This window comes from Balaenoptera ricei, chromosome X, assembly GCF_028023285.1.
Source record: "Balaenoptera ricei isolate mBalRic1 chromosome X, mBalRic1.hap2, whole genome shotgun sequence".
NCBI classification, from domain to species: Eukaryota; Metazoa; Chordata; class Mammalia; order Artiodactyla; family Balaenopteridae; genus Balaenoptera; species Balaenoptera ricei.
In genome coordinates, this window is record NC_082660.1 from 131,835,316 (window position 1) to 131,855,512 (window position 20,197).

Here is a 20,197-nt window from a genome sequence, read left to right on the forward strand (position 1 = left end):
GCTGCATATTCTCTGACATGACCAGGACAAGAAAGCGCCCAACCAAAGGCCAGAGGAGAGAGGGGAAGGGTCTGTGATCCAAACAATATGAGAAATAACTGCCCGTCGTCAACGTTCCCACAGACGCCAGGTCCTGTGAGCTGCTTCACGAAGCTCACGCGCATCCCTGCAACCCTACAAGACACGGCTCGTCACACCCACTCGCTTCACAGGTGAAGAACCTGAGGCCACGGGGCTTGGGAATCTCCCCAGGGTCACGTGCTGCTAAGTGACGGGGTGGGGACCAGAGCCCTGGTCTGAATTCCTCTCGAGCCCACGCTGCTCCCACCCACCCCCGGCCCGTGGCCGACCTCCTGACTGGCGACCCATTGCTCTTCTCGGTGCTACACGGTGTCTTTCAGTTGACAGAAAGCAGGCCCAAGAAAGGAAGGTGCCAAGGAGAAGCAGAGGCAGTGTGGGGCTGGTCTGTGGTTTGCTGAGATCCGCCACTTCCAGGTGCCGGCATTTCTGTCCAGTGCCGGCACCTTCCCGCGTGACGGCGCCCCGTCCCTGTTCCTGCCCTGGGGCCCTCCTGCCCAACGGGAGCCCGGCCTGCTGAGCTGCTCATGGCTGAGCCACGGGCAGGGAGGGACTGAGACTGCCTGGGACTGACTGTAAGGCCCCAGTGCCTACCGGGACAAGGCCCCTCCAGGAGCCTCCTCAGATACTGGAGGGAAGTGAACGCTGGCAGACACCCCGAGACCCTGGCGGCAGCGAGGGAGGGGAGCGGCTGGAGGGCCTCTGGGCTGGGGGCATCGGGGCGCGGAAGCCAAGGGCAGGGGCCGCAGGGCGAGGCTGGGAAAGGCAGGCCTTGGACGTCACCAGGGCTTGTGCCTGCCCAACTGAAGGGTCCCGAGACCCGGCTGAGAAAGACCCCCACGGTGCCACACAAACCCACTGCCGGGGCCTGGCTGGCACCTGGGAGGGAGGGGGACCAGGAAGGAGGCAGCTCCTACGGGACCCAGGGGGCGAGGGAGGGCCCGAGGAGGGGGGCAGCAGGCAAGGCCACACAGGCGGGCCCACCCAAGGAGGCCCCAGCCTTCGGGCCCCTTCCGAGGAGCCACCGACGGCCTCCACCGAAATTCGCAGCCTCCGAGGTCACGTCCCTACAGGAGGAACTGACCTGAAAGAGTGCTTTGTAAACCACTTTAGAAGCACAAAGACCAGGGAGCAGGCCCGAATCTAGGCCTGGGAGCTCCATCCAGGATGCCAGTCCGTAGGCTGAAAGGCACCTCGGGAGGTCCTCTTCCACACCCTCTTAGCTCTCCCCTTTCAGAAATAGGGCAGTGGCGCTCACAGAGGGCAGATGACCCTGCTTAGTGGCAGAGCTGGGACAGGGACCTCGGATCCTCGCAGACGGGCCTTTCCAAGGTGCCACTCTGTCCCCTCCACAGTGGCTATGAAGGACAAAGTCGCCCACAACGGCCAGAGAACGCGCATCGCCAAACCCACCATCCTATCCTCCCACCTGCGGTGAAGACGGACGACTCTCATTGGGGTTTCGGCGCGTCTGACACCCAGACCCTCATCTATTTCCAAATGCACGTGGACGGGGGCTTCCTCCGGTCACGTCTAGGTCGGCAAGTAGGAAATTTCCTTGAGAGTGAGTCCGTGTCACTTAGGCCCGTTCAAAAGCGTCTAAGCCGAAAGCAAACAAAATCATTCTATGTATCCTCAAGGTAACAGCGAGACAGGGCCCCGGGGGTGGAGGTGGAGGGGGGGCAGGGGCGGGCGTGGGGAAGGAGAGCAGGGCTGGCCTGGGAGCGCACCAGTGAAATGCTCGCTTTCAATGGGACAGGCTACACGCTGAAGCCCCGAATCAAGTCCTTCGAAGGGCAAGTACCCACAGAGACCCAAGGTGGACGTGGGAGGCCAGGATCGGGGGCAGCAGAAGCCAAACCACCCCACTGCGGAAAGGAAACAGGGCTTTCGAGGCAGCCTGCAGGGAGGCTGGATCCGACGGTCTGGGAAGGCGATGGGAAAAGGACACACGCAGGTGTTCCAAAAGTGAGCACTCTTGGGCCACGAGAAGGGCTTCTACGGGAAGAAAGGGACGCTGAAGACAATCCCTCTGTGATCCGCACAGGGATGAGGTCTGGGGCAGGCAGAGCTCAAAAGGAGGCTCGATGCCCAGCGGAGGGCACGTGGCTACGCCCTCCCACGCGGCATCGGCGGCATGGGCAGGGCTGTGTCTGAGGTGCTTGGGGAACACTCGAGTTGAATGTGAGGTCACGCACAGCCCTACTCTGGGGACAGCTTGACCTGGGAGGCAGGAAATCAGGACTCTTTGTTTGGGCCCGCCTGAGCGGGACCGACCAGCTGGCAGGATCAGCTGCAAGCGACCAGAGCCGGAAGGGGGATGGCGGGGGTGGGCACCGGCTCAGGCTAGGCCAACCAGCCCACTAGGGACCCCCATCTTGTTCTGGGAGGGACAGTCGCCAGGGGCCCACGTGACCCCTGTGGTCTCAGTGGCAGCCAAGCTATGCCTCGCCAGGGCCTGGCCCTTGAGCAAATCGGAAGCCAGCATCAAGGGATGGGAGTGGGGACAGGATCACGTTTCTCAACCCATCCGGGGCCTGGCCCCTTGAAACAAGGTGCCTGGCGGCAGACGGGAGGCTTTCCCGGGAACTTGAACCATACTTTTCGAGACTTTTAGAAAAAAAGACAGACGCCGGGGATCCCCCACCCCGTCCCCATCCCCTCCCCCACACTTGGCCAGGGCTCCCTCTCCAGACCGCCTTTGTGACATCACGTGACCAATAAAGAAGACTGCGACTTAAGTGGCTGTTTGCCCCACTACCGAGATTCTAGAACCTGGCGGACAGTATTTACTGGGCATCCCCGCTCTGGTCCAAGGCACCTGTGCCCTGAGAGTTCAGTGATACGGTCTCGGGTGGAGAATGCTCCCAATCTAGACTGGCCCCGTGGCTAGTCAGAGTAGCGACGAGCTGTGTACAGTCACGCTGGGCCCATCGGCTGACGCAGAGCCAGCAACGCGGGTCCCCTCTCGTGCGTCCCCGGATCCAAATGTGGACTCAAGGGAGAGTTCGGAGAAGCAGGGTGACCAAGCCGAGAGCCCAGATCCTGGCTCCCAAGACAACCCACCACCACAGGGCCCAAACAACGGTGTGGCCAACGAGAGTATTCTTGAGCTCTCCTTCCCAAGAAAGCTCTGGAGGATGGTGGAGGATCCCGCCTTCACCTCTGCGCGCTGGAACGACGAGGGAGACACGGTGATCATCGGGCAAGACCTCTTCCGCAGGGAGGTTCTTCGCCGCAGAGGCGCAGACAGGATTTTCAACAGGGACAGCTTGAAGACTTTCATCCGCAAACTGAACCTGTACGGGCTCAGCAAAATACGCATGACCAGCCGCCCTCCAGGGAAGAAGAGGCTGATGGTAAAGTAGGAAGCCCTTCCGTTGCCCACGTTCTCTTGTTATTCGAACACATTCCGGGGAGGCCAGATGGGCCGCGTGCTGAACGGGTTTCATTTCCGAGAATAACTTACTTCACGTGAGAAGGTAGTTAAGGAAAGATGAGAAGGTAGAGCCCGTGGCATTCAGCCACAGCCCCTTAGAGAGAACCTGCAGGTGTGCCTACAGACCCTCTCGAGAGGCCACGAGATGTCAGGTAGCCACAGTAACTCCTCGACCGAGGCTCGCCTCGGGGAGCTCTAGGGAGCGCACACTCTAGGGCGGAATAACCTGCCAGGAACTTAAAGAGACCTTTTCTCCATAGTCAGATAAGACCATTATGATGGACCAGGGTGGGGGTGGGGGGCGGCGGTGGGAAGGAATGGGTATTTTCTCCCAGAATGGCTAAAGTGATTCGTTTCATTTCCGATCTACCGCAACTCCAACTTTCAGCGAGACAAGCCTCTGCTCATCGAGAACACTGAGAGAAAAGGCGACCTGGGAGCAACTGCTCAGCCCGGGACCAGAGCAACAGCCCTAAAGAGAAGGAAGCCAGTGGCTGCTACCAGAAGCTCCCCACGAATCCATTCCAACGACTCCACCACCCAGAAGAAAGCCCCAAGTGCTCAGGGGCCCAGCGGTACCCAGTCTTCGCTGTTCTCTAGCATGTGCTCTACGAGCGGTGGGGCGGGACGGGCCAGGGAAAACCATCCCCCCAGTGAGCAGGGAGGCCCGAGTGGGGAGGGCACTCCCTGGAATGTCACTTCTGTGCCCCCGGCTACCGCCGGAAGGGACGACGCCAGGGAGCTGCCCGCCAGCCCCACGGTTTACCCGGCTTATGGCTCGGAGATGCCTGTGGACAACGGCTGTTCCTCCCTCCTGCCGGCGGCCCTTTCTGCCTTGTCCCCGAACGAGGTCCCTGAGGTGGATGAGGAGCAGGAGGGCTCCTCAGATTGCAGGTGGGCTCTCCGAGAACAGTTCAAGGACAACTGCGATCCCTGAGCTCGCAGGCCCCTGGGAACACACGAAAAGCCCCATCTCATAACCAAGAATCTGTTTTTGTCTCTAATAAAGAAAAGCCAAAGTCCACAGGAGTAAATAAAGAATCGAACGAGAATTGCGAGTCTTGTGTCCTTTCTAACTGTCTGTCCTATTCACACATCTCAGTGGACGGGCCCGACGAGGCTGGAAACCCACCCCCCGCCCCCCCGGCAGGCTTTGACCCCCGCCGTCCCCTTTCATTTGAAGCAGCAGCATTTCCCACGCTCAGCCACGGACGTGGCTAGGGAGCGCTGAGGCCGGCCCAGGACAGGCTGGCCCCTGGGCCTTGCCTGCCAGTCAGGAGGCAGCACAGCCTGGCTCCTGACCTCAGGGGTGTCACCTTCCACTAGTCATGCATCCTGAAGCAGAAGGGGCTTCCTCCTGGGTCCCCCTATGATGCCAGAAGTTTCTGACCCGCAGCTGAGCATGTGTCCAGCCCACCATCCAGGGGCCTCCCAAAGAGGCCCGCCGGAAAGGAGGGCCACCCCACCCACCAAGGGAGGCGTGCACACTGCCGTCTGCCTCAGAAGAGACGGGCCGTTCCAGCCGACACCTGGGGGGAAGCCCAGCACCCTCAGAGGTAACAACCCCTAGAAAGCTTGCTAACAAATGACCCCAAACCCCACAGAGAAGTAAGAGATTTCCACAAAGTGAGCGCCAGCCCTTCTCACTTGGCCGTCAGAGCTGTGTCTAGGAGCCTGTCTTCGGACGTGAAGTGGCCGGGCAGCACGTCTAACACACACGCTTCGTGAGCCAAGGGACACTTTACAACAGGGCCAGGGTCACCTGCAAGGACAGACCGCGCCCTGTTTCTGGGCCTGCGGTCCTCTCCCGCGTGCACGAGGCCCGCCACCGGCCTTCCCCCATTGTTCGTTCCCCAGACGCGGTCCAAACATCTGGGAGTTCTGACCAGGACAAAGAGGGGAAAACGCTAACCGGTCCTCTCAAAACACATTTCTCTCAACCACCCAGAATCAGTAGGGCCAAAACGAGCGGCACTGCCATCTTTTCCTAAAGGTCAAAGTCCTCGAGACTCTGTCGCTGAGCCCAGAGCGGCATCGCACGAGGAGAGTCCCAAGCCCTGTCCCTGCACCAGGTGGGCACGTCTGCTTCCGTGAACGGCACGGAGCGGGCAGCGCTCCCCAGGGCAGGGCCGATTCAGACCGAACCAGACGTGCACGTCCAGGGCGTGAAGGCGAGTGGACGGTGGCACGATGAGCTGCTCTCTCGGTCACCTTCCTCTCGAGAGCCCAGTCTGGTCAGGCCTCCTGCCCAAAGGGGATCAGGTGCTCGGGGATGTCCACCTGGAAGACGTCCTTCCCGCCTCTCCTGGGGACAGGCTGCAGCAGCCAGCGGGGGTTGGCAAGCGCAGTCAGGTACTTCTGCCGCAGGTTGGGCAGCAGGGCTTGATTCTCCAGCTCCGCAGCCTCGTTGGGACCTAAGTTTTCTGGGCACAGCAAAGTGTCCCCAATGTCAACCAGCCCTGTGCACAAAGACAGAAGCACACAGATGGAGAACAAGGTGATTCAAAGTCACGACCGCTAGAGACTAAGACCACATCGTCGAGGGGACCCGGGGTGAACTGGGTACCTCTGGCTGAGCATTTCCCACCTGCCAACCTCGGTTCAGGGAATTCGGGGCGAGGCCGAGGGAGGGAGGGAGAGCAATGAAAAGGAGAGGCCTGGTGCTCCACGACCCCACCAAGGCCCAGGCTGCTCCCAGCCCGACCGCTGCAGGCAGCAGGTACAGGTCAGGAGGGCCCCGGCCGCCGCTGCGGGGAGCCTACGGGCAATCAGGTCCCTGAGCGACTCACCGGGGGCCAGTGGTTGATGCGGGACCTCCACCCCCACCCTGGGGGGGTTTAGGGGACTTCCTCAGGATGCCGCGGGCAGCGGGGGTGAGGCAGGCGCGTGAAGCCGGGCGGGCAGCCCGAGTCCCCAGGTCCCCCTCACACGCAGCTCTGGCTGCCGTGCTGCCTCCCGCGGGCTCTGCCACGGCGCGCACACACACGCGTGTACACGTGCGCGCGCACACGTACACACACGGAGACGAGCACCACGGGCAGAGCCGTACCCGCCTCTGCCTCGCAGAGCACAAAGGGGGACTGAGGCCCAGAGTAGCGGGGAGGGGACCTGGGCCCGCCGACCCCCAGCCCAGGGACCTTCCCGGCCCCTCCGAAGGCGAGGTGCCTCAGGAAAACTAACCCTAACCCCACATCGACCGGTTCAAAGGAAAACGAGATGCCAAAGCCCCGGGTGAGACCCTGGGGGGCAGCCCCGGGAGGCGATCGTCACTTGCCGGCTATCACTCCGCGGCCGAACTTCTCCCCGTCCCGCAGCAAGGCCTGGATCTGCGCGGGGCTCATCCCCAGCCTCTCGGCCAGCAGCTCCCTCCAGGCCGCGTCCTCCCAGTCCCTGCGCGCGATGTGGACGGCCAGGGTGCGGTGCCGGTGGCCGCTCAGCACGGGCCGCCACCGCGTCTCCAGCGTCTTCACCCCATTTAAGACGAAACCCGCATGAGGCTGCCGGAAGGACAGGCAGCCGAACTTCATCTCCCAGAGCTCCCAGGGCCTCACGCGGCTGCGGAAACACAGAACCGTAACGGTCAAGGAGCCTGGCGTGCCGGCCTCCGAGCTCATGACCCGTGGGCCTGACCTCAGCCCCGGGGGCCCCCCGGGCGCCAGCCCCTTCCATCCGTCTCCGTGCCGTCAGCTGACAGGGGGTGCCGACCGGGGGGATCTGTCCATCAGATGGAGTCCGCGGGGAGCTCACAAGGGAGGCCCGGACGGCGAGAGAGAGGCGTGTGGGCAATTCCACGACAGAGGGCACTGGGCCCCGGGCGGCGGAGAGGAGGCAGGGAGGGCCCCTTGGCTTCACAGCCCAGTGGCCGGGCTCTGGCCCTCTCCCGGCTCAGACGGGGACAGTCCTGGGCCTGGCTTCTCCCCTGCCCCCGGCCCCGCAGCTCCCTGGCCCTGCCACTGCCCATGCTCTGCAGATGCCCCATCTTACCCCAGGGCTGCTGAGTGCAAATCCTTGGCAACCAACCTTGGCTCGGCCCTGGGGATGCCCTGGCTGTCACATGGCCCTGCCAGGTGTCTCTTCCCCGCGCCTTGGGAGCCACCCTCCTCCCACCCATTCCTGCACCACTGCTTCCACCCCGGCCCGGAGCCCGAGAAAGGATACGTGACGGCAGGAACTACTGGCACTGGTGCACGCTCCGTCTCCACGCCGGGACCTGGGACGGGCACCATCCAGGGAACATAGACTTCAATCCTCAAATAACCCTGGAGGTCACCGTCACCCCGCTCTGCAGCTGAGGAGGCGCCGAGGGATAGAGAGACAGCGGGTGGTTCCAGGGGAGCTGACTCCACGCACCCCCGTCCTCGCCTGCTTTCCTTGTACCTGGGGGTGGGGGGGCGGGGGGAGGGTCCCTGCTCACTGAGGACAGAGGAGCAGGGGAGCCGCGGGCCTGAAAGTCAGCCAGGTCACGGCACCGCACGGAGCCTCCACTTCCACGTGGCTGTGAGGACGGGGGGCAAGGCCGCAAAGGCAGCCAGCCCAGGACCTTCCAGGGCTTTCCTTCCCCGAGCAGAGCGGAGCCACGTTTCTCTCCAGGGCCCATGAGGCCCCACGTGATCTGGCTCCTCCCCTTGGCTGCCTGCTCTCCTCGCCCCTGGATTCACCCCCTGCAGCCATGAAGGCCTTCCTTCCATCCCTGGAACGTTCCGCGTGTGCTCCTACCTCAGAAGCCTTTGGAGGGTGTTAGGGGTCACACCGTGCCCCTGAAATTCACGTGCTGGAATCTCAACCCCAAGTACCTCAGAGCGTGAGCCTACCTACAAAGGAAAGGTCTTCACACAGGTGATCAAGGTCAGATGAGCTCATTAGGGTCGACCCTCCTCTAACAGGACTGATGTCCCCATAAAATGGGGCCAGTTAGAGACAGACCGGCACACAGGAGAGCCAGCAAAGCCCCGGGAGTGAGGGGGGGCGGGATGGGACAGATTCCCTCCACAGCCCTCACGAGAGCCACCATCAGCCGCACCTAGATCTCGGGCTTCTGGCCTCCAGAACCACAAGGCAATACATTCTGTAGTTTAAGCCACCCAGACTGTGGGACTCTGACACGACTGCCCGGGCAGGCGATCACAGAGGGTCAGCCCTGTCCTGGACACCTCTCCACGCGGGGGTGGGGGATGACTTCTCCGCTCACGAAACCTCGGGAACACTGCTTCACGTCTGTACGTCTTCATCTGTCCTATTTGCACCGCCCACACGGTACCCCGTCGTCGGCTGCCCCACAGGTTACTGACTCTTCCCCCTGCCGAGGGGGACTCACAGACTGCTTGGCGCTTTCTGCCCCTCTAGACACTCAACACGACCACACACTCGCTAACTGAAGCCCCGGGTCGGAGGAGGCCCGCGTCACACGGCACACAGCCCGAGACGCTGACACACGCCGGCAAACGGCCTTCCGCAAAGGCTCCCCCGTGTACACTCTGCCAGCCACGGGCGAGGCTGCCGTGCCCTCACGCACTGGCGGGCCCCCGAGCACCATCATCCCGCTTAACCTCTGCCAACCCGATGGGTGACAAAGGGTCGCCCTCCTCACTGCGTTCGGGTTAGTTACGAGGGAGGCTGGCCAGTCCCTGGGGCCTGGCCGTTTCTCTGGCTCCTACTGGGGTGTGTGACCGGACCCCAGGCTTGCCCGCGGTTTCCGCCACTCAGCTTCTCAGCCAGCCCCTTCCTCACGGGCGCCACCAGATCACAACCATGGGGCCCGAGCCGTGCGGGCGGAATCCCTGGGGAGAATTCCTCGGGAAGAAGGGGGCTGAGTGCCCTCCTACCTCTCGACGCAGAGGGTGCCTGCTTGGCGGCCAGAGGAGAAAACACTCTTCCACTTGTCTCGGCGTCTTCACCTGCACGAGGACCAGGGGGACAAGGAGAAAAGTCATCAGCCACACAGCAATGCTGGCCAAGGAACCACAACGGTCTTCTCCTCGGCAGGGACCGGAGACCACCAGGACCCAGGAGGGCCCAAACGATGAGAAGCACACGTGCCGGCTCCCTCAGGGTTGGTTCCGCTCATCAAGGCAACGACCCTGTCCCCGCCCGGCTGGGCCGGGGACCCCACGATGCCTCAGCCCGCAGCACAGAAGCCCATCCCACAGGAGTGACGGTGATCTTACAGCCCAGCAGCTCCCGCATCCAACAGGGGAAAACGACACCTCCCCTCACACTGCCACGCGGGAAGGATCTGGGGAGCCCCACAGTCCTTGCCCCTCAATGGACTCCTGGGTGGGCCGCAGCGGGAGGGGAGCCGCGGACAAGCAGCTGAGCCCCGCAGGGCAGGGAGGCGGGTGGGGGGTGCCCGCGGGAGGCGGGAGGGCAGGACTGCGGGCGGCGGGTGCGTGTGGACCAGCGCGCATCGCGGGACACACACGTGGAAGGATGGCGGGCGGGGACGGGGGCGGTGGAGGGGACAGGAAGCTGCGGCCTTGGCCGCCCCGCGCGCGCGCGCTCCCCGACGCAGAGCCCGGGAAACTCCCGCCCGGAGGTACCGTCCGCGAGCGCGGCGGGTCCTGGCTCCTTGCGGGCGGGGCGAGTCGCGGGCGCACTGGGACGGCCCGGCTGCGGCCACCGGGTAGGACGGTCGTCCGCCTCGGGAAACCGGGACCGGTGACACGTGGCCGCGTCCACAAGCACTGACGCCCCTTATTTCCGGGGTGAACGCATGTACGTACACACGTACGCACGCACGTACGCAGGCACGCAGGTACGTAGACACGCACTTACGAACAATCGCGCATTAGACGCAGGCCCCCCGGCCGCTAGGAGACAGAGTAGGAGCCGCCAGGCCGTGCGGCGGCGCGCGGAAGGCCGGGCCGCTCGGAGGCTCGAGACCGGCGGCGTGGAGCGGCACCCGGAGGAGGACCAGGAAGTGGGCGGGGGAGCGGGTCGGAAGAGAAGGGGCGGGGCTGTGGCGAATAGCTGGGGAGGAGCTGGGGGAGGGGCAGGGCGCAGGTGGGAGGAACTGGGGGAGGAGTATCTGGGGCTGACGTGTGGGAAAGAGCTGGGTGAGGAGGAGCTTCTGGAGGAGGAGGCAGAGCTGGGGAGGAGTGGGGCGGAGCTGGGGAAAAGCCGGGCAGGTGCGGGGCGGGGGCGGAGCTGACAGGGATGGAGCTTGGGCCCCTGGGAACCCATGGAGGGTGGGCGAGGCCAGCTCAGTGGAGGAGGCCAGGCGGTGCCCTTTTGAGTCCCTTACCTTAGGCGTCCAGTCCGCGCCGCAACAGTCGGCAAGGGTCAAAGTGGCAGCGACCCAGGGTCCTTAGCGACCGAATCCGAGCCTCAGAATGGACCCCAGGGGACAGGGAGCCGGGGGGGGGGGGGCGGGGGGGAGGGCAGGGGGACGGGGGAGGAAGGGGAGGGGGAGGGAGGGGGAGGGCAGGGGGACGGGGGAGGGAGGGGAGGAGGAGGGAGGGGGAGGGGGAGAGGGCGGGGCCTCTGGGCTGAGTCTCGCACCTCTGGGCTGAATGCCCAGGCCAGCTCCCCTCCAAGCCACCCTGGGACTGCTGCTGGCCGAGTCCTGAGGGACAGTCTTTATCTGGCCTTTTCTGAGGTGAGAAGAAAATTTCTCACTCGGCTTCCTGTTGCCCCTGGGACCTGGCATGTCCCAAGCAAAGCCAACTTCCCCTTCAGAGCTGTTTCCTGTCCTCTTCCTCCCAGTGGTGGGGGGGGGGGCGGGGCCTCAGCCCACTCAGTGTCTCCCACCTGGCTCTGCTCCTCCTCGCGTTCCTTACCGCCGCCCTCCCTCCCATTTCCTTGGTGATCAAGTCCTGTGTCCCTGCCTCCCAAGTGCCTGATCAGAATAAATGCTCCTCTTTCTGTCCCCACTGCTACTGGCTGACTTCAGGCCTCATGACCTAGGGCCGGTGCTGTCACCTGAGTCTCCCCACCGGCCGGGACGCCTCCTGTCGCTCCTCCTCCAGTGGGTGCCCCACAGGCCATCGGTTCCGTGTCACACCGCACATCTGTCCTCGTCAACCCCGGACTGAAAACCCTGCCGAGCCCTCTCCTGTTTAAGCCCCAACACCTCCTTGGTGCCCTGGGAGGGCCTTCGAGTGGCCCCGGCTCTCCGTCCTTGTCGCCCAACACCCTGGGTGCCTGTGCTGTCCCTGCACGCTGCGGGCACGCACTCTGCGGGCCTCTACACTTTGGCACGTGCGGTTCCCGCTCCTGGACCCCTGGTTCCTCTTGTGCTGGCAAGCTCCTGTCCTCCTTCCGGGCACAACTGTAACGTCCCCTTCTCCGCCCGCCGCGAGCGTCTGGGGTTCTGGCAGCGCCCTGTACCTTCCTGCTGCCTTCCTTCGCTGGGCTCTTCTTCCCGGGCTGGAGCTGCTCTCCAGGAGTCCTGGGAAGACAAGGACAGGGTCTTACTCGTTCCTGTAAGCCGGGCGCCTGACACAGCTGCTGCCGAGGGAACGTTGGCTCAACGGAGCACTGCTTTCTCTTCCAGCGAGCTGGCCTCCCCTCTCCTTGCAGAAGCCCGAGGGAACAGGAGTGCCGGCCCCGAGGTGAGGAGCGGAGGGTGCCTTCGTGGATTCGGGGCCTCGGGGCTGCGGGGGACCTGAGCGATCAGCAGCTCCAAGTCCCTCCATGCCGGTGTCCCCTCCTCGGCTCCTCGCCCCAAGAGTGGTTACCAGCTGCGTCCAGACACCCCGGAGCGTCGTCGTCGTGCTTTCAGATCATGAGGGAGGGTCCCGTGAGTGGTGGGTGTGGGCTGCTGGTGTTCCTCCCGAACCCCGTTTTTGAAGAACTAGAAGTTGCCCAGCGAGCTAGAGGCGCGTGATAGGTGGCTGCCGGTTGGGGGACAGCTGTGACGGCGCTACGTAAGGACTCCCTTCTCTGACCCTCCCGTGTGTGCTGAGAGGCGGGGAGCCCCAGGTCCCCGGGGCGGGGAGGGAGGTCCGGGGTAGTGGCTGCCAGGCCTGTTCACTGCCGGATGGGCGGGCCCAGGAGGAATGGCCTGGCCGTGTTGCAGGTGGGCGTGGGGTGGTGTTTGGCTGCCCCCGTGAGAGGGGCCCCTTTGCAACTCAGCCTTGATCTTCAGTACAAGTAAGTCAGCGCCGAGGCTTAAAACCATCTGATTTCTGACTTCCCAGTGACGTTTTCTCCACCTGCCGCTTCCCACCCCCTGCAGGAACAACGTCCTGGCAGGAACGGGCCTGCTCTCCTTTCCCTCTGCTCATCTGGGTGTCAGCCTTGGCCTCCAGCCTGGCCGCTCCCGCCTTCCGCGGCTCGGGGCTCCTGCTCCCTCCCAGCCCCTGTGACTGCACCCCACATCCCAGGAGTGAGTCTCCTCCTCAAGCTCTGCTTCCTCCCCAGACGCGCTTCTGTCCCCGCGGGGCACCCCATCTTCCTTTCAGGAAGCCCTTGTCGTTGGCGCCACTGCTCTTTGGGGGACGGTGCCCCCAGGACATCGCCCCCTCTCGGAGCCCAGGGCACCTGGTCTGAGTCCACTTCCCTTTCTGGCCCCCTGCCCGTGGCCCCAGCAGACCTCACTGGCCCTGCGACCCATCTGGGCACTCGCCTTTGCGGCTGCGTCCCCTTCTCGTCCCCGGTGGCCTGGGCCCCTCCAGCCCCCCACCCCAACTGCGTCTTTGAGGCCCGGAGAGGGTTCCAGGTTGCTCCTGCCGCACGTTTTGGGGCGCCACCGGTGTGGGACGGGCTCGACCCAAAGTCTCAGTTTCCCTAGTGTCCTCCTTGGTAGGGCTGGTTTCCTCTCTGAAGCGCCTTTTGCCCATCTTTCCGCTGAGCTGCGTGTCCTTTTTGTGCCGAGCTGTGGGAGCTCCTTTCGGGGTCCGGGTACTAATCCCGCCCTGGTTGTTTGTGTTTCAGATGCCTCCTCCTGCCCCTTGGGGGCTGGTTTCCTCCTCTCTTTGAAGGCCAGCTTTGGACTCCGCATTCGCCTACGCCCTCTCCGACCTGTGGAAGTGCCCCAAACGTCAGGGCGTGTCCCGCCGGCCCTCCCGCTGGAGGCTGCCGTCCACTCCCAGGCCCGCCCCCTGGGGCTAGTGGTCCCCGAGGAGACGGTGCCCTGGCGTCCAGCGCTCTGCCCGTGAGAAAGGGCTCCTTCTTGACTGGGTAAGTCACTCGGTCACCGCCTGGCTTTAGTTCCATGCCCTGGACTCATGCAGGACAAGCCCCGGGGCAGCCGTGCAGCTGCAGGAAGACGGCCGGCGGCCTTGTTTTCTCTGCCCCAGCTCCCGGTTTACCTCCTGCCGCCCCACATCTGGCCTGTTTCTAAGACGTGCTCCCCTGCCCCCGCCTTCCCCTCTGTCCCCTGGGCAGCTCCTGTTGGCCGTGCCCCTCTCCACACGGCCCAGATCGAGGGGTCCAGCCTGAGAACCGCGGGTATTTCTGACTCTGTCTTAGTGACTGGCGCTGCAGGACCTCGGGAAGCAGCTGCACACAGGGGACCCGCAGACGTGAGCAGCCACTTTGCCGCCACTGCTCGGGGTGGTGCCTGCGCAGGGAGCGTGGCACAGCACAGGGGGACTTCTGTGCGCTTCTGGCGATGCCCCCACTTGCCTTCGCGTTACAGACCGTTACGTCACCTTTGGCTGGGGGCGGGAGACGCTCGGCTCCACGTCTGCGGCACTCCTGAGCCCTCGGGTCTACGTCCTCTTTAGCGTCCTCAGTCTCTGGGCGGATCAGCAACGACCCGGGCCCCAGGCCCCCTCCGCAGCTGGAGGGGGCCTTCCCGACATCAGGCCATGGCCCAGTGAATGGGCCCAGCTTACTTGTTTGAGAGATTCAGGAGTGGGGCCTGGGTGCGGGGGTGGGGGTCTGGAGCGAGTGTTGCCATCCCGTAACCGGGGTTACAGGGCTCGGATGACAGGACTGATGGGCTCTGCGTGTAGGGCCCGTTCAGCCGCCTCTTGAGTATCTGTGTGCTCTCTGTGGCGACTTTACAGAGTGCAGAGAGGATGTGAAGAGTCAGGAGCAGGGGACGCCCATAAGGCATCACCTGGAGGCAAGAAGGTTCACGAGTTCACGAGTGGGGCGTGTCTCCCCTGCTCTTTTTCTGCACGTTTCTCCTTTACTCGCTGGAGTGCGTGCAGGGTTACCATTGGGCCTTACATCTTCTCACTCACGTTAAGTGTTACCCCAGGTTCTGAAGGATTCCTCGGCAGGCATCTCACTAAGCCCTGCACCTGGTTCTGGAGGATAGTGGATCGCAGCCTCTCCCTGCTCAAGACCAACTGACGGATCCTCGGGAACGGCCCTGCGTACCTTGGACCAGTGACAGCCTCTGCTCAGAAACCCCAGCCCAGGGGTCCTCCTGAAGCAGCCGCAGAGACAGAGTTTATCGCGTCTCCCACATCAGGGTCAAGCTGGGCCCGGTGTCCAACAGCCTCCAGCTGTCTGGTTGTCCCGCTTCCCGGTGTTGGGTCTCGCCCAGCGCGGAGCCCGAGGTCCCTTTGGGAGGGGCTGGGGGGGTCATACGAGTGCCTGCTTGCCGTGGTGCTACAGCGTCCTTCCCCCTGGGGACCCGCCACGTCCCTGGTCCGTGGTTCCACGTCTGAGAACTGGCTCAGGGGCAGGACCTGGGCGAGGGATCATGACTTGTTCACTGGGGCGGCTGCCCTCGGCCTCCTGCCGCCCGTCCTTGCTCTTTTGAGTGTCCGTTTTAGACTGTATCTTGGTCGGTTGCCCATCCATCGAGCCCCCGGGAAGCCGTGTTGTACTGACCACCTGCCCCGCTCGGTGGGTCGGGCCTCCTGGTCAGTGGCGGCCATCGTCATAGCCCCTGGTTTCTGGCCGCTCAGTGGCGCCCCACGACCTCTGCTGCTAGTCCCTGGGCGGCGGGGGGAGGGCAGGGGGTCATCCCTTTCCTCCCTCACCAGGCCTGGCGCGCCCGGCCTGTGTTGTGAGGTGACTTCGCTCTGCTTGGGGGCCTGGCAGTGGGCTGACCACCTCGCCCCATTTTTCCTGCACGCTGCTGCTTGTAGCGCTTCACGTCCCACAGCAAATTGGGGCGGCTGGCTACCCTGTCTCCTGGGACGGAGGGCACCTGTGGGGAAGGACTCGGGTCATGTTTGCTCCCTCGGGGGTGAGGCGGGGACACCAGCTCTTTAGGGGGAGGGGTGGGCCACTGCCGCAGGCTCAGAAGTTCAGCGACATCTGGGGAGTCCCGGTCTTCTGGGGCTTCCTCCCAGTCTCCCTGGTCCTCGTGTCAAGGGTGCAGGTTTTCCCAAGTGGGCTTCCGATGCTGGCGGGACAGACGTGCCTCGGTTGAACATTCAGCGTCTTTGAGCTTCAGCCACTTCTCTCGAATCCTGGGTTGGACGATTGTCCGCTGCCTGAGATGGGGGCTCCTTTGTAAGGTACCGGGGAGACCCTGGGGCCCCCTTTTTTCTCACTTTGCTCTTCACCCTAAGCTGCTCATCCCCTGTGGTCGGCAAAGCAAAGAAGTCACCTCCCCCTGTGCCCCCCCACGTTCCGCACGCCTGGATCTTCTCACCTGCCAGGAAATTCCTCTCCCCCTGCCAGCCCAGCGAAAGTTCTAGCATGAAAGTTCTAGCAGCTGGGCTGTGGCCTTGTGCCCGGGGCTGTCCGCACACCACCCATCCCCGGGGTGGGGTCCTCATTGCCAGCGGGGCGGGTGATGACAATCCCGTGCCAAGACCCCATGTCATCACCAGCTCCTTGGACCACTCCAGGGCCGGCCGGCTCGGGTTGCGTCCCTCGGGAAGCTGATCCCGGGAGAGAGTTAGTGCCAAAGGCTGGCTGGGGCCTCACACCCACTAAGGGGACAGGGAGCAAGCAGGGTTGGGCAGGGTGTCCCTCCAACCTGCGATGTCGACCCGACAGTTTCTGCCAGCCCGTCGGGGAGCTGCAGAGCACGGACGGGCATTAGAGGTCCCCGCAGTGGGCCCCGGCGGTCAGGCCCTCGCAGTGCCTGAGGCCTTGCGATCCACATCGACTGACCGGGAGAACCAGCACCCAGAATTGGTGCCCGAGGGGTGGCTGCGTGCGCACACAGGGCGCCAGCTGCCTTGGCCCGGGCAGCACCTTGCTCTGCCCTGCGGCCGGCCTGGTGGGAGGGGCTTTGGCTTCTTGTGCATCAGACGACCGCTGGGTTGGGCAGGGGACGTGCTTCCAGGGCGTTGGCTAACTGGCCATCTGTTAGCAGCATCGGTGTCAGCGCAGCTTGATGGCAGAGGGCAGATCTGGATGCCAGACATCATAAGGCAAAGCCCGCTTAAGTCCGCAGACGTCCGTCCTGTGAGAGGGTCCTCGACTGTGCAGGGACACGGGTGTCCACTCCCCCTTGTGTTACTCAGGGCTGGTGGGGGAGGGGCATCTTCCAGGCAGACCTGTAAAGCACAGAGTCTGAAACGGGGCAGAAGGAGGGGAACGTGAAGGGCGGGGAACCCCTGACTCAGAGCAAGGGGCTGCGGAGGGCTTCAGAGAGGAGGGCCGTCTGGGCTGCCTCTTGAAGTGAGAAGGGTCTCCTTAGCTGGGAGATGGGGGACGGGACCCCTGGAAGGGCCAGACACATTCAGGGGACTGAGACCAGGTGCTTGTGGAACCAGTTCATGGGAGAGGAGGCTGGGAAACTAGACTGGGTTCGACTCAGAGGCCACCCTAAGGAGTCAGGCCTGTGCCCTGGGTACAGTAGATCAATGCCCTCACTTGCAGTTATAAAGGCAAACCATTGTTTCTTTCCCTGAGAAGAATTCATCGATTCACTCATTTGCCTCGTCAGTGATCTGACAAACCTTTGTGTGCCTCCCAGGCCAGGCAGCAGTTAGAGAAGAGGGGCACACGGGTGAGTAAGGAGTCGCTCCGTGTGCGGGTGCCTGTCCTTGCCGATCTGTACACGTGCGCCTTTCTCTGCAGGCCGCCTCCTTCTCCCGGCTTGTGATGAGCTTTCCAATTCTTGTTCCTGACTTCAGAAAGAAGATTAGAGAGATGACGGTAGGTCTTTATGTTCTGAGGGTTATTGCTTGGGTGGGGGTGCAGGCATTGGGTCCAGATTCTCCTGGTCTGCACCAGAAGGTTGATTTGTCCCATGTGGCACCCAGAGTTGCCTAGGCTGAGCGGAGTGGCTGCTGCTGATGACCCAGAGAAAGAAGACGTGGTGCGGGTTTGCCCAGAGCAGCTCACCGATGGCCTGAACTGTGGCAGCCTCCAGTGCCAGGAGGAAGTAGCCGTGTGGGCCCCCTGCTTACTGCCTCTGGACCTACTGCATTTGAAGGAGGAGGGCGGGCGGTGAAGACAAGACGATGTGGGAGGGTGGCCTTGGTGTGTTGCATCGCCCAACTAGAATGTTCCCAGATGATACTCTGAGGAGGCTTTGGGAAAGGGGCCAGCTTTGTGGCTGAAATGACACTAGGGTTTGACGCTAGCAATGTGTTGCTTGCTCATTGTGCCATCTGCTGGCCAGCTCTTCCAACTTCACCTTTTTTTTGAAGTATAGTTGATTTACAATGTGTTAGTTTCTGGTGTACAGCAACTATTCTTTTTCAGAGTCTTTTCTATTGTAGTTTATTACAAGATAATGAATATAGTCCCCTATGCTATACAGTAGGGCTTTGCTTATATAGTTTATACATAGTAGTGTGTATCTGTTAATCCCAAGCTCCTAATTTATCCCTCCCCCCGCTTTTCCCTTTTGGTAACTGTAAGTTTGTTCTCTATGTCTGTGAGTCTGTTTCTGTTTTGTAAATAATTTCATTTGTATCATCTTTTAAGTGATATCTTAGAATATTTGTCTTTCTCTGACTTACTTCACTTAGTATGATAATCTCTAGGTCCATCCATGTTGCTGCAAATGGTATTATTTCATTATTTTCTCATGGCTGAGTAGTAGTCCATTGTGTATATATACCACATCTTCTTTATCCATTCATCTGTCGATGGACATTTACATTGCTTCCATATCTTGGGTTTTGTAAATAGTGCTGCAATGAACATTGGGGTGCATGTATCTTTTCAAAATAGAGTTTTTGTCTTTTCCAGATGTATACTCAAGAGTGGGATTGCTGGATCATATGGTAGTTCTATTTTTAGTTTTTTAAGAAACCCTCCATACTGTTCCTGTTCTCCATAGTGGCTGCAGCAATTTACATTCCCACTAACAGTGTAGGAGGGTTCCCTTTTCTCCACACCCTCTCCAGCGTTTATTGTTTGCAGATTTTTTCATGATGGCCATTCTGACCTTTGTGAGGTGATACCTCATTGTAGTTTTGATTTGTATTTCTCTAATAATTAGCGACATTGAGCATCTTTTCATGTGCCCGTTGGCCATCTGTATTTCTTTGGAGAAATGTCTATTCAGGTCTTCTGGCCATTTTTTGATTGGGTTGTTTGTTTTTTTTGCAACTTCAGTTTTAATTAAAGATGGTCGGTAATAAGAGCTTCCATGGCAGAAAGCTCTATCCAGTGCTTGGGGAGTATGAATATAAAAACGAGGTGCTGAAACTAATATGTCAGTACATTGTAAAGTATTTCTTCTCCTTTTCCTCCTCTGACCATTTCTGCCTTCTTGATCTTTATACCTTTCCCAAGGCATAGAGATGTCAGATACATAACAATGTGTATTAAAACAGATTCTTAGTGCTTGTTACCATGAAGATATAGCAACTGAGTTTGCATTTTCCGTGTGTAGGGTGTATGCCGGGAGCCCAGGCACTGGCAAGGGAGCCCATTGTTTGTATCCCATGGGTCCGTGAGGATGGATTGCCCCCTTTTTTGAGTGGATGTGTGTCCATGTAGCTCATAGGCTGGGCCAGTGCATGGGGCACACAGAGGGGCTGCCAGTGTGTGCTCACGATGCAAATGATGCGATCCAGAGCCTGGGCTTTGGGGCCTGGGGACCTGGGTTTGGATGTCAGCTCTTCTTTTCCTGTGTAGCCTTGGCACTTACTATCTCTGTGTGTCTCTCTCCTCTCCTGAAAACCAGGTGGCACAAAATGCCACTAATGTCACAGGGCTTTTCCAGGGCACAGCCTTGGATGTCATGTCCTCTTCCACTGGGGCTCGGGGTCTGTCTTTGCTTCTACTTTTGCAGGTTAGAGGTTATTCCGGCAACAATGACTATGAAGATTTTTCTTGATTCCCAGGCTTGGTAAATTTCAGAGTTCTCTAACAGTGTTCAAGGGACTATGATGTGTCTTGGTAAAATTCCTTTATGCTCTTTGGAAGATCTCAGCTGTGCCATGTAGAAAATGAGATGATTGGTCTAGAATAGTGATTCTCCAACCTTTGTGCCCATGGGATATCTTAGTCTGGCTGGGGGTTCAACCTCCCAAAGAGATAAGAGGCAGGCTGCTCAGCTGAAGTAAGGCCTGCTCCCCATAGCCCTTCTTCTTCCCAGTCTCTTCCTGGCCCACTCCTCTTAGAGGCCCATGAAGCAGTCCACAGAACCGAGTTTGAAACCCAGTGATCTAGATCTCAAACTTCAGTGTGCTTTAAAATCCCTCGGTGATCTTGCCAAATGTGGCTTCTGATTCAGAAGTTCTGGCGTGGACCTGAGATTCTGCACTTCTCAGCAGATCCCAGTTGATGCCGAAGTGGTTGGTCCATGGATAGCATTTTGTAAAGCAAGGCTCTGATCACAGAATGCCTTTGATCTTTCACATCCTTTGATTCTGAGTTCTTTACTTACTGATACTCTGATTATATTACAAATTG

At 61.0% G+C, this 20,197-nt stretch overlaps 3 protein-coding genes across 6 annotated transcripts; 2 read left to right on the forward strand and 1 right to left on the reverse strand.

Annotated features, from left to right (window-relative positions):
- The first annotated feature begins 1,815 nt into the window (after positions 1-1,815).
- LOC132357219 (heat shock transcription factor, X-linked member 3-like) lies at positions 1,816-4,454 on the forward strand. Its single transcript, XM_059910492.1, has 3 exons — positions 1,816-1,878; positions 2,955-3,437; positions 3,906-4,454. The coding sequence occupies exons 1-3, from the start codon at positions 1,816-1,818 to the stop codon at positions 4,452-4,454; spliced, it is 1,095 nt and encodes a 364-aa protein (XP_059766475.1).
- A 784-nt stretch (positions 4,455-5,238) lies between these two features.
- EOLA2 (endothelium and lymphocyte associated ASCH domain 2) lies at positions 5,239-10,436 on the reverse strand. 4 transcript variants are annotated; one of them, XM_059911435.1, is made up of 5 exons: positions 10,289-10,436; positions 9,340-9,411; positions 8,234-8,328; positions 6,792-7,072; positions 5,239-5,976 (listed from the first exon to the last, which is right to left on the reverse strand). In XM_059911435.1, exons 4-5 carry the CDS (start codon positions 7,042-7,044, stop codon positions 5,753-5,755), a joined length of 477 nt encoding a protein of 158 aa, XP_059767418.1. In that variant the 5' UTR covers positions 7,045-7,072; positions 8,234-8,328; positions 9,340-9,411; positions 10,289-10,436; the 3' UTR covers positions 5,239-5,752. The 4 variants fall into 4 exon arrangements, with proteins under 4 accessions (XP_059767418.1, XP_059767419.1, XP_059767417.1 ...); XM_059911436.1 differs by lacking the exon at positions 10,289-10,436 and adding an exon at positions 10,054-10,207; XM_059911434.1 differs by lacking the exons at positions 8,234-8,328; positions 10,289-10,436 and adding an exon at positions 10,054-10,071.
- On the forward strand, positions 10,227-17,330 carry LOC132357220 (uncharacterized). Its single transcript, XM_059910493.1, has 6 exons — positions 10,227-10,433; positions 11,034-11,111; positions 12,009-12,254; positions 12,693-12,842; positions 13,391-13,636; positions 13,928-17,330. Exons 1-5 carry the CDS (start codon positions 10,227-10,229, stop codon positions 13,433-13,435), a joined length of 726 nt encoding a protein of 241 aa, XP_059766476.1. The 3' UTR covers positions 13,436-13,636; positions 13,928-17,330.
- The last annotated feature ends 2,867 nt before the right edge of the window (positions 17,331-20,197 follow it).